The following is a 13,367-nucleotide window of genomic DNA, read 5'->3' on the forward strand; positions in this document are numbered from 1 at the left end:
TCAGGAGATGAAGAGTGAAATGAAAATTGTCAAAATTGCGAAGGAATGAAAACAAATTGTCAATCATGAGCGACCTTTAGTAAACCGGTGTTGTGAATCATTTATTAATGTGATAGGTCAGTTGCCCGGCAGTGCCTGGGTCTCTCTCTCCACCACTCTCCCTCTCCTCCACTTTATCAACCCTCTCCCTCTCCCTCTCCTCCACTCTCTCCATCCATTTTCCTCTCCTCCACTTTTCCCACCCCTTTCCCTCTCCTCCACTCTCCTCCCTTCCCCCCCCCTCTCTCTCTCTCTCTCTCTCTCTCTCTCTCTCTCTCTCTCTCTCTCTCTCTCTCTCTCTCTCTCTCTCTCTCTCTCTCTCTCTCTCTCTCTCTCTCTCTCTCTCTCTCTCTCTCTCTCTCTCTCTCACTCTCACTCTCACTCTCTCTCTCTGTCTCTCTCTGTCTCTCTCTGTCTCTCTCTGTCTCTCTCTCTCTCTCTCTCTCTCTCTGAGAACATTCGATAATTATGAACAGCTGAAAACGGTTAAAATCTCTCTGGTAAACAGGACCCTTACTTCACACTTCACAGTCTCGCTGGGATTCCCCACATGAGCCGATTATCCATCACAGGGAGCAACTGGGCTGAGTATGACATCGCCTATGGCAGTCCCTTAACATTTGCTTGTAATGTTTAAAAGTTGAGTCACGCTAGCCACAAGTCCTTGACCTCCCTCCTAGGACTGACAAACAAACACACAGATGTTCTTCTATGAACAGAGAAGATAATTCTTAGAGGAGAAGGAGAATAGAAGAGAATATGCACAGAGAAGAAAATAATCCAAAAAGTACATAGAAGATATTCTCCTCTATGGTCGTATATTATTTCAAGAATTAGACAAGCGGCTTTTGCGATTATCGATTCAACCAGTTTTCCCGCAATTGACATGAGGCTAATTGGTCAATAGTTCGATGCATTTGATCTGTCTTATTAACAATTTATACCATGAACAACCCTCTACGGGTCCGCCACTTTGCTCTACTCTGTTGATTTATTAAAAATGCAGCACGAGTTCTGACGAAGCCTTCACTACATACTTTACACAGCCTGACTCACCTCGTCCGCCCTCTGGGCACTTGTTTGCCTGGAATTGTTTATGTTTGCTTAACAACTTCCTCCCAGGACACCACTACACTTGTCTACCTGTCCACTTCCACTCAAGTATAGATATGAGCAGATGAAGTAGTTCTCTAGCAAGTAGTCTTGTACCCTGCATGTAACCAATGTTGTAACCCTTTTTGTGTAATGAAATTTTAAAATAAAGTTAGATATATATACACACACACTAAAGAATTGGGGTGGTAGGAGAAGAAAATATCGAAGTGTTCAATGAGGATCCACAAGGTCTTCTCTGAGTACTCATTATTTTCTTCTCCGAGGCTATGGGTCCCTACACTTGCACTATAGACAAAATATGTATTACAAATTCTACTAATTTCTTTGTCATTATCATTTACCTGACCTGTCTCATTTTTCAGTGGGCGCCGTCTGTTCCGTAACTGTTTGATGTAACTGAATAGTGTGGCAAGTGTTCGTGCTCCGTGTGACTGTCTCGAGGACCACTGCTCAACGTGAGCCCGTCCTGCCGTATATAAGGGCACCAGAATCACCACAAATGATGGAAGAATGATGTAAATATTAAGAGAGGCAAACAGAAACATACTGTCCGTCTCACAGGGACTACATGAAGGGTGAGGTTAGTGTGAGGGGTCACCCTGGTGCTCACAGTGAAGGGTGAGGTTAGTGTGAGGGGTCACCCTGGTGCTCACAGTGGAGGGTGAGGTTAGTGTGAGGGGTCACCCTGGTGCTCACAGTGAAGGGTGAGGTTAGTGTGAGGGGTCACGCTGGTGCTCACAGTGAAGGGTGAGGTTAGTGTGAGAGGTCACCCTGGTGCTCACAGTGAAGGGTGAGGTTAGTGTGAGAGGTCACCCTGGTGCTCACAGTGAAGGGTGAGGTAAGTGTGAGGGGTCACGCTGGTGCTCACAGTGAAGGGTGAGGTTAGTGTGAGGGGTCACGCTGGTGCTCACAGTGAAGGGTGAGGTTAGTGTGAGGGGTCACCCTGGTGCTCACAGTGAAGGGTGAGGTTAGTGTGAGGGGTCACCCTGGTGCTCACAGTGAAGGGTGAGGTAAGTGTGAGGGGTCACCCTGGTGCTCACAGTGAAGGGTGAGGTTAGTGTGAGGGGTCACGCTGGTGCTCACAGTGAAGGGTGAGGTTAGTGTGAGGGGTCACCCTGGTGCTCACAGTGAAGGGTGAGGTTAGTGTGAGGGGTCACCCTGGTGCTCACAGTGAAGGGTGAGGTTAGTGTGAGAGGTCACCCTGGTGCTCACTGTGAAGGGTGAGGTTAGTGTGAGGGGTCACGCTGGTGCTCACAGTGAAGTGTGAGGGGTCACCCTGGTGCTCACAGTGAAGGGTGTGGTAAGTGTGAGGGGTCACGCTGGAGAAGGATGCGGGTGTGCTCTGTGGAGTGTGGTGGCGGGAGGAGGCGAGGCGTGAGGTGTTTATATAAAGGTTGAGAGGCTGCCTCCCGGTGTCTCCAGCACTCTGCTCTCGCCACCTCCAGCAACACCTCTTCCTCCTGACACGCTCCTGCAGCAGACTGTGTCGCAGACCATCCCAGACCCCTGCAGCAGACCCCTGCAGCAGACCCTCCCAGATCCCTGCAGCAGACTCTGCCCTTGCATAACGCCTTCAGTGCGGTCAACACCGCCCTCAGATGTCCAGGTACTCTTCACTTACACGAAGCTCAACATAAGGTAGAAGTTGGTACATTTTGTATATAGAGAAATTTGGTGAGATTGGATCAGTGTGATTGTTGTGGTATGTACGTGGTTCTCTCTCCTGCCAGCAGGCTGCTCCTCCTCCAGGCGGTGCTGGTGGCGTTGGTAGCCCTGGTCAACGGCAACTATGGCTACACTGGTCATCGTCCAGCCCATGGCTACTCCCAGGTCAGTCTCCTAGCTCAGTCATCACTGGTCAGTCTCCTAGCTCACAGTCATCACTGGTCAGTCTCCTAGCTCAGTCATCACTGGTCAGTCTCCTAGCTCAGTCATCACTGGTCAGTCTCCTAGCTCAGTCATCACTGGTCAGTCTCCTAGCTCAGTCATCACTGGTCAGTCTCCTAGCTCAGTCATCACTGGTCAGTCTCCTAGCTCAGTCATCACTGGTCAGTCTCCTAGCTCAGTCATCACTGGTCAGTCTCCTAGCTCACAGTCATCACTGGTCAGTCTCCTAGCTCACAGTCATCACTGGTCAGTCTCCTAGCTCAGTCATCACTGGTCAGTCTCCTAGCTCAGTCATCACTGGTCAGTCTCCTAGCTTAGTCATCACTGGTCAGTCTCCTAGCTCAGTCATCACTGGTCAGTCTCCTAGCTCACAGTCATCACTGGTCAGTCTCCTAGCTCACAATCATCACTGGTCAGTCTCCTAGCTCACAGTCATCACTAGTCAGTCTCCTAGCTGAGTCATCACTGTTCAGTCTCCTAGCCCAGTCATCACTGGTCAGTCTCCTAGCTCACAGTCATCACTAGTCAGTCTCCTAGCTCACAGTCATCACTAGTCAGTCTCCTAGCTCACAGTCATCACTGGTCAGTCTCCTAGCTCACAGTCATCACTGGTCAGTCTCCTAGCTCACAGTCATCACTGGTCAATCTCCTAGCTCACAGTCATCACTGGTCAGTCTCCTAGCTCACAGTCATCACTGGTCAGTCTCCTAGCTCACAGTCATCACTAGTCAGTCTCCTAGCTCACAGTCATCACTAGTCAGTCTCCTAGCTCACAGTCATCACTAGTCAGTCTCCTAGCTCACAGTCATCACTGGTCAGTCTCCTAGCTCACAGTCATCACTAGTTAGTCTCCTAGCTCACAGTCATCACTGGTCAGTCTCCTAGCTCACAGTCATCACTAGTCAGTCTCCTAGCTCACAGTCATCACTGGTCAGTCTCCTAGCTTACAGTCATCACTAGTCAGTCTCCTAGCTCACAGTCATCACTAGTCAGTCTCCTAGCTCACAGTCATCACTAGTCAGTCTCCTAGCTCACAGTCATCACTGGTCAGTCTCCTAGCTCACAGTCATCACTAGTCAGTCTCCTAGCTCACAGTCATCACTGGTCAGTCTCCTAGCTCACAGTCATCACTAGTCAGTCTCCTAGCTCACAGTCATCACTGGTCAGTCTCCTAGCTCACAGTCATCACTGGTCAGTCTCCTAGCTCACAGTCATCACTAGTCAGTCTCCTAGCTCACAGTCATCACTGGTCAGTCTCCTAGCTCACAGTCATCACTAGTCAGTCTCCTAGCTCACAGTCATCACTGGTCAGTCTCCTAGCTCACAGTCATCACTGGTCAGTCTCCTAGCTCACAGTCATCACTAGTCAGTCTCCTAGCTCACAGTCATCACTAGTCAGTCTCCTAGCTCACAGTCATCACTAGTCAGTCTCCTAGCTCACAGTCATCACTGGTCAGTCTCCTAGCTCACAGTCATCACTAGTCAGTCTCCTAGCTCACAGTCATCACTGGTCAGTCTCCTAGCTCAGTCATCACTGGTCAGTCTCCTAGCTCACAGTCATCACTGGTCAGTCTCCTAGCTTAGTCATCACTGGTCAGTCTCCTAGCTCACAGTCATCACTGGTCAGTCTCCTAGCTCAGTCATCACTGGTCAGTCTCCTAGCTCACAGTCATCACTGGTCAGTCTCCTAGCTTAGTCATCACTGGTCAGTCTCCTAGCTCACAGTCATCACTGGTCAGTCTCCTAGCTCAGTCATCACTGGTCAGTCTCCTAGCTTAGTCATCACTGGTCAGTCTCCTAGCTCACAGTCATCACTGGTCAGTCTCCTAGCTCAGTCATCACTGGTCAGTCTACTAGCTCACAGTCATCACTGGTCAGTCTCCTAGCTTAGTCATCACTGGTCAGTCTCCTAGCTCAAAGTCATCACTGGTCAGTCTCCTAGCTCAGTCATCACTGGTCAGTCTCCTAGCTCACAGTCATCACTGGTCAGTCTCCTAGCTTAGTCATCACTGGTCAGTCTCCTAGCTCACAGTCATCACTGGTCAGTCTCCTAGCTCAGTCATCACTGGTCAGTCTCCTAGCTCACAGTCATCACTGGTCAGTCTCCTAGCTCAGTCATCACTGGTCAGTCTCCTAGCTCAGTCATCACTGGTCAGTCTACTAGCTCACAGTCATCACTGGTCAGTCTCCTAGCTTAGTCATCACTGGCCAGTCTCCTAGCTCACAGTCATCACTGGTCAGTCTCCTAGCTCAGTCATCACTGGTCAGTCTCCTAGCTCACAGTCATCACTGGTCAGTCTCCTAGCTTAGTCATCACTGGTCAGTCTCCTAGCTCACAGTCATCACTGGTCAGTCTCCTAGCTCAGTCATCACTGGTCAGTCTCCTAGCTCACAGTCATCACTGGTCAGTCTCCTAGCTCAGTCATCACTGGTCAGTCTCCTAGCTCACAGTCATCACTGGTCAGTCTCCTAGCTTAGTCATCACTGGTCAGTCTCCTAGCTCACAGTCATCACTGGTCAGTCTCCTAGCTCAGTCATCACTGGTCAGTCTCCTAGCTCACAGTCATCACTGGTCAGTCTCCTAGCTCAGTCATCACTGGTCAGTCTCCTAGCTCACAGTCATCACTGGTCAGTCTCCTAGCTTAGTCATCACTGGTCAGTCTCCTAGCTCACAGTCATCACTGGTCAGTCTCCTAGCTCAGTCATCACTGGTCAGTCTCCTAGCTCACAGTCATCACTGGTCAGTCTCCTAGCTCAGTCATCACTGGTCAGTCTCCTAGCTCACAGTCATCACTGGTCAGTCTCCTAGCTCACAGTCATCACTGGTCAGTCTCCTAGCTCACAGTCATCACTAGTCAGTCTCCTAGCTCAAAACGTTATCATAAGTCAGTGTTCCTCATATATACACAACCAACAATGACTGGCGGAAATAAACAAAGATCACATGCCAATGTTTTACTGGAGAAATATTCTTACACTGAAAACTGTCATGTTATCACATGTTCTTACACTAACTCTCTTAATATTACCTATTCTTACATCATGTGTAGTTACACTACCTCTTCATATTACTTCTTCATATATTTCATGTTCTTACAACATATACTTACACCACATGTTATTACATTACATGTTCTTCACTGATTGGTTCTGATGTTACATGTTTTAGCACTGCATGTTCTTACACTACATGTTCTTACACTACATGTTCTTACACTGCATGTCTTACACTACATGTTCTTACACTACATTTCCATGGACTACCTAATTTTACATTACATGTTCCTAAACTTCCTATTCCTACACTAAATATTCGAGCATTTCTTGTTCTTATTTTACATGTTCTTACATTACATATTCTTGCATAATGTTCATTTATTTTATGTTTTAATTTTATATGTTTTTACCTTACATGTTCTTATATTATATGTTCTTACACTTCCTATTCCTACATTACATGTTCATACATTTCTTGTTCTTGAATTACATATTCTTACATTATATATTCTTACACTACATGTTCTTACACCACATATTCTTACATCTCAGGCAGTTATATTAAGTTTTCTTATATTGCATGTTCCTAAATTATATGTTCTTCACTACATGTTCTTCACTACATGTTCCTACATTACATGTGCTTACATTTCATCTTCTTGCATGCCATGATCTTACACTACATTTCTTACATTACATGTTCTTACATTGCATATTCTTATATTCCATGTTCTTACACTATATGCTCTTACATTCATGTTTTACACAACAGGTTCATATATAACACTACCAACATCAAATCATATATCAGGTGTCATCCTATCCCCCACTGGATTTTGAAGAAGCCGTGGACAGTATGCCTATGCACTCTGAACCAGGCCCTGATTCTTGGATTTCTATATTCATCAAGAGCTGCAGAAAACCACTATCCACTATTCTTTAGAAAACCACTATTCTTTGGAGACAGCCTAGATACTGGCGTTATCCATGACATAATAAAAACAGCAGAGATAGCAGCACTTCATAAGGGAGGAAATAAGGCAGAGGCAAAAATACAGACCAATACTACTAACATCACACATACTAAAAATCTTTGAAAGAGTGCTAAGAAGTAAGATCACAAAATACATGGAATCCCAGCATCTTCATAACTCTGAACAACATGGGTTCAGAACAGGGCGCTCTTGCCTGTCACAGTTGCTGGACCACTTTGACATGGCATTAGATGCCATGGAAGACAAAAAGCCTGATGTAATTTACACCGATTTCGCAAAAGCCTTCGACAAATGTGACCATGGTGTTATTGCACACAAAATACGTTCAAAAGGAATTACAGGAAAAATAGGCAGATGGATCTACAATGTTCTGAATAACAAAACCCAATGTGTAATAGTCAACAAAATAAAATCCAGCCCATCAACCGTGAAGAGCTCAGTTCCTCAGGGTACTGTGCTTGCTCCAGTACTTTTTCTCCTTATATCGGACATAGACAAGGACACAACCTATAGCTCTGTATCTTCCTTTGTAGATGCCACTAGGATCTTCATGAGAGTGGACAACATAGAGGACACGGCAAACCTCCAAATCAGCTGTAAACCAGGTCTTTCTTTGTGCTACAGAAAATAATATGGTGTTTATCGAAGATAAGTTCCAGCTCAGGCGCTGCCGAAAAAAATGGGTGTACTCATGTCGGAAGACCTTACACAATAAAGTAGCCGTCACAACTGCAGGAAAAATGACAAGCTGGCTAACAAAAACCTTTCACACTAGAGATGCTATACCAATGATGATACTTTTCAAGACGCTAGTGCTCTCTAGAGTGGAGTACTGCTGCACAATGACAGCCCCTTTCAAAGCTGGAGAAATTGCTGACCTGGAGAGCATGCAGAGATCCTTTACTGCTAGAATCCACTCAGTAAAACATCTAAATTACTGGGATTGATTAAAAAGCCTAAATCTGTACTCCCTTGAGCGCAGGCGGGAGAGATACAAGATAAGTTACAAACCACATGGGATCAGACGACGTGGCAGGATGTGCAGACTACTCCCGTTGAACATGAGAGGTGCAATAGGTAATCTGAGAGAGAACTATCAACATCAGAGGCCCGAGACTGTTCAATACGCTTCCACTTTACATAAGAGACATAACTGGCCGACCCCTCACTGTGTTCAAGAGAGAACTTGATAAGCACCTCCAAAGGATACCTGATCAATCAGGCTGTGACTCATATGTCAGGCTGCAGGCAGCTGCGTCCAACAGACTGGTTGACCAGTCCAGCAACGAGGAGGCCTGGTCGAGGACCGGGCCGTGAGGACGCTAAGCCCTGAAACCATCTCTAGGTAACCGCAAGGTAAGGTAACCTCAAGGTATAACATGTTCTTATACTACTAACATTATCTGTCTTACATTACATGTTCTTATATTACCCGTTCTTATATTACATGCGCTTTCATTAAGTGTTCTTACATTAAGTGTTCTTACATTAAGTGTTCTTACATTAAGTGTTCTTACATTACATGTACATACACAACATTTTCTTACAATACATCTTCTTATATTACATGTTCTTACTCCACATGTTCTAACACCACATTTTCTTCATTAAGTGTTCTTATGCTGTATGTTCTTACATTACATGTTCAAATATTACAGGTTCTTACTCCATATGTTCTTACACGACATGCTCTTCATTAAGTGTTCTTACACCATATGTTCTTACAGAAAATGTTCTTACACTTCATGTTCTAACACTACATGTTCTTGCACTATTTGTTCTCACACTACATGTTCTTATATTACATGTTCTAACATTACATGTTCTTACATTACATATTCTATGGGTATTTACATTTTATGATCTTACATTACAAATTCTTTCATTAAATGTTCTTACACACCAAGTACTTGTACTGCATATTCTTACATAACAAATTCTATCACTACATCTTCTTACACTACACTTTTTTATAGAACATGTTCTTAAGCATGTGTCTTACATTTCTTGTTGTTGCATTATATGTTTTTTTTTTACTGCGTGTTCTTATATTGTATGTTCTTACATTGCAAGTTCATATATTGTTTGTTCTTACATTACATGTTCTTACCTTACTCGTTCTTACATTACACGTTCTTACACTACATGTTCTTATCGTACATCTTCTTTCATTGATTGTTCTTACATTGCATATTCATATATTCCATGTTCTTGCACTACATGTTCTTACATTACATGTTCTTAAATTCCATGTTCCTGCATTTCATGTCCTGATACTACAGGTCCTTTCATTACATCTTCTTACATTACATTCTTACTTTCCCTGTTCTTACATTTCATGTTCTTACACTACATGTTATTTCATTCATGTTTTACAGTTCATGTTCTTATGTTACATGTTGTTACATATCATGTCCTAACGTTATCTAACTGTTATTACATTACATGTTCTAATGACACAGGTTCTTACATTACATATTCTTATATTTATAAGTTTTTGCATAACATATTCTTACTTATGAGTTTTTGCATAACATATTCTTACTTATGAGTTTTTGCATAACATATTCTAATGTCACATTTTCTTACATTAAGTCTTCTCACACTGCATGTTCTTACATTATAAGTTCTTGTATTACATGTTCTTACTTTACATGTTCTTACTTTACATGTTCTTAAATTAAGTAAGCAAATATCACAAGACGGCACCAAGCCGGGGATGAGAACTATCAGGAGAAAGTGCCAAGCCATTTTACTACCATATAGCACTGGGAAGGGATCAGGATAAGGATTTGGGATAGGGCGCTAAATATCATTAAGTATGCCAATGCGAGAACAGAAACGCATAAGGCGAACGATATCAAAAGTATCCGATTTGCCAAGAATTCTATCGAGGGACAAGTGACTGCGAGGGACGGTCGGGAAGCAGGTTCGTCCTGGAAGTCAGGATATTCAATAAGGATATGAAGGACTGTAAGAGGGACACTGCAATTTGGACAATAAGGAGCAGCGTGACGCACCATTAAGTGTCCGTGAGTTAAGCGAATATGGCCTATACGCAACCTTACCAGAGCCGTTTCCCACTGCTGGTTACGGTGGTAGGAGGAAGGCCATGGGGACACACTACTCTTAAGAGCACGCAGTTTGTTACCAGTAACAGACGACCAACAACCCTGCCAACGGGTAAGGATAGAGGAATGAATAACTGGGTAAAAGTCGGTATAAGGAATACTTGTACGGGAGATGAGACAAGTGCGGATAGCTTCCATAGCGGCAGCGTCTGCACCCTCATTTAAGGACACACCACTATGGCTGCGAACCCAGCAAAACTCCACTGTCTTAAGTCTACTGGAGATAAGAAACAACCAATGTTGAATCTCGACTACCACTGGATGGACTGGATTAAAGGACTCCAGAGCCATGAGGGCGCTGCGAGAGTCAACTACAGCAACAAAGGAAGATTGAGAGCGAGAAAGCAGTTGACGAAGATCATAGACAATAGCATAAAGTTCTGCCATGAAGATGCTAGTGTCTGGAGGGAGGCGATACATACAGGTGTGGTCAGGAAAAAACAACAAAGTAGCCTGCACCGTCTGCGGACTCAGATCCACTGGTGAAGACGTAAATGGAGTGGGAGTGTGAAGAAAAGTAATCAAGGAAAAGGTGTTTCAGAACTGTAGGAGGGGTAAAAGCTTTAGTCACGTGGGTCAGGGTTTTACATGAGTTACGATGTCCACGGGGGCAAGGACGGAACAACATGAGGAGAAATATTGGTAACACTAACGAAAAAGAATTTTGTAGGTGAGACAACTGGACAAAAAGAGGTAGGTGGTGAAGGGGGAACAGGGACCACAGAAGGGGTAAAAGTCAAGGCACGACATAGGCCAGAATGAGGGTGTTTTGAGGACTGCACCAGGACGTGAAGACATTAACGATCACGGCGGTCCTGGAGAGATAGGACGCTGGTTTCAACATACAGGCTGAGGGCAGGAGTCAAACGAGCGGCACCAGAGCTGAGGCACAACCCAGTATGGTGCAGAGCATCAAGACGGCGAAGAGTAGAAGGAGAAGCAGACGAGTAACCAGGGCAAACATAATTGAGTTTAGAAGGTACGAGAGAAAAATGTAAAGAGAGAAACGTGCGCCTATCCGCTCCCCAAGAATTATGGGACAAGCCCTTTAATAGGTTAAGGGCCTTAGAGCATTTAACTCGGAGGTAAGAGATATAGGGTGACCATGACAAATGTATGTCAAACATTAACCCCAAAAGCTTAGCGGAATCCCTGTACACAAGGCGATGACTATAAAGTGACAAAAAAGAACGAAGAACTACCTGCTTCCAAGAAAAAGTCATAGCACCAGTCTTAGTTGCAGAGAACTTGAAGCCATGATTGGTGGCTCAAGACGACACGGTATCAATCGTAAGTTAAAGCCATCGTTGAAGGAAAGGCGAGTCATCACCCCGACAGCAAAGGATAAGTTCATCGACATAGAACGCTGAGTAGATGCCAGAGGAAAGAAAACAGAGACCATAGAGGGCAACAAGGAAGACAGTAGTGCTCAGAACTACTACTAGAACACACTACTAGTATGTACCTTGTACACCTTGGGGTACCTTGGGGTACCAGTGTACCTTGGGGTACACCTTCGTATTGCCGTAAAGAGGCAGAGAGAGTGGTACCAAGCCTCACTCTAAAGGAACGACTAGAGAGGAAACCTTGTAGGAAGAGAAGGAGATTACTACGAAAGCCAAAAAGAACGACGTTGGGACAGAATATGTTATCTCCAGGTGGTGTTGCATGCCTTTTCCAGGTCAAAAAGGACAGCAACAACGGAGGTCTTCGGCGCAAAAGCAGTTCGAATATAGACCTCCAAGTTCACCAAGACATCAGTTGTGCTGTGGCACTTGCGAAAGTCAAATTGAGAAACGGTGAGATGATGATAGTGTTCCAAGAAGCACATCAGACAGACATTGACCACACACTTAAAGAGTTTGCAAACGCAACTCATGAGATCAATGGAGTGGAAGTCCGTAGGGGATGTCCCTAGAGATCCAGGTTTCCGAATAGAAAGAACCACCGCCTGCAGCCAGTCCTAGGGAACTGACGACGACTCCCAGATACGGTTATACAGATTTAGTAAATACCGTGACTCACAAGGAGGGAGATGACAAAGAATGGATTTGGATCGCCTCAAAACTTCCTTTAACCGCAAACTAAGACAGCTCTCTAGTCTTTGTCCTCCTGACTTTGATCTCATTAAACGTTTCCGTGTCATCTGCCCTTCTCTTCCTTATTTCTATGGTCTTCCTAAGACTCATAAACCTGGTGTTCCTCTTCGTCCTATCATTTCTTCACGGGGCTCTGTCAGCTATCCTCTTGCCTCCTGGCTCGCTAAAACCCTGACACCTTACCTTGGCACTTTTTTCCCTGCCCACCTTCGTCATTCTCAGGACTTCATAGAAAGACTGCGCCTGCAGCCCTCTTGCAAGATGGTTAGTCTTGATGTCGACTCACTGTTTACTAATGTTCTGCTCGATGACGTTCTCTCTTTCCTTAGACAGAAGGCGTCAGAGGGCCTCCTTCCTCTCCCACTTCCCACTGACGTTTTCCTCGATCTCATTAGACTCTGTGTTGACTCTAACTCTTTCTCTTTCAACGGTAAATATTACACTCAAACTTTCGGTGTCGCTATGGGTTTCCCCTCTCTCCCCTGTTCTTGCTAATTTCTACATGGAATACTTCGAAACTGTTCTTCTTCCTTCTATTGATACTCGTCCCTCTCTCTGGCTTCGCTATGTTGATGACATTTTTGCTTTATGGCCTCATGACCTTAGTCTTTTCCAGCCTTTCCTCTCCTCTCTTAACAATCTGGCTCCTTCTATCCATTTCAAAGTTGAGTGGGAATCTAATTCCCTCCTTCCTTTTCTTGATGTTCATGTTCACAGCTCTGTGTCTGGGTTCTCTTTCTCTGTCTACCGCAAACCCATGCATAGTGGCATGTACATTCACCTCTTTTCCTACCATCGTCATTCTGTTAAGAAAAGTGTCCTCGTCTCTCTCTTCCTCCGCGCTCTACGCATCAGCGACCCTCAGTTTCTTGATTCTGAAATTGCCTTTATCTACAAATCATTCTCTCGCCTTGGTTACCCTTTGTATTATATCAACTGTGCCTACTCTCAAGGTAAACGAAATTTCTTTCATCCTAAACCTGCTTTCAACACTAGTAGCACTATACTATGCCTTCCCTTCATATCTGAATTCAAAACTTTTACCAATACCTTTCGTCCTCCTGACATTAAACTCGCCTTTCGACAAACTAACACACTTCGTA

The 13,367-nt window shown here is 44.7% G+C and overlaps 1 protein-coding gene across 2 annotated transcripts in view; it reads left to right on the top strand.

Annotated features, from left to right (window-relative positions):
• Nucleotides 1-2,581: 2,581 nt before the first annotated feature.
• LOC123761868 (spore coat protein SP96) overlaps nt 2,582-13,367 on the top strand; it is a 50,995-nt gene continuing 40,209 nt past the window's right edge. The window contains exons 1-2 of one of the 2 annotated variants that reach the window (XM_069330428.1): nt 2,582-2,761; nt 2,886-2,985. In XM_069330428.1, coding sequence (XP_069186529.1) covers nt 2,754-2,761; nt 2,886-2,985 — 108 coding nt within the window. In that variant the 5' untranslated portion in view covers nt 2,582-2,753. The remainder of the gene's footprint in view (nt 2,762-2,885; nt 2,986-13,367) is intronic. The other variant, XM_069330429.1, reaches the window with a different exon arrangement.

The sequence above is a fragment of the Procambarus clarkii genome, chromosome 24, assembly GCF_040958095.1.
Source record: "Procambarus clarkii isolate CNS0578487 chromosome 24, FALCON_Pclarkii_2.0, whole genome shotgun sequence".
NCBI lineage: Eukaryota > Metazoa > Arthropoda > Malacostraca > Decapoda > Cambaridae > Procambarus > Procambarus clarkii.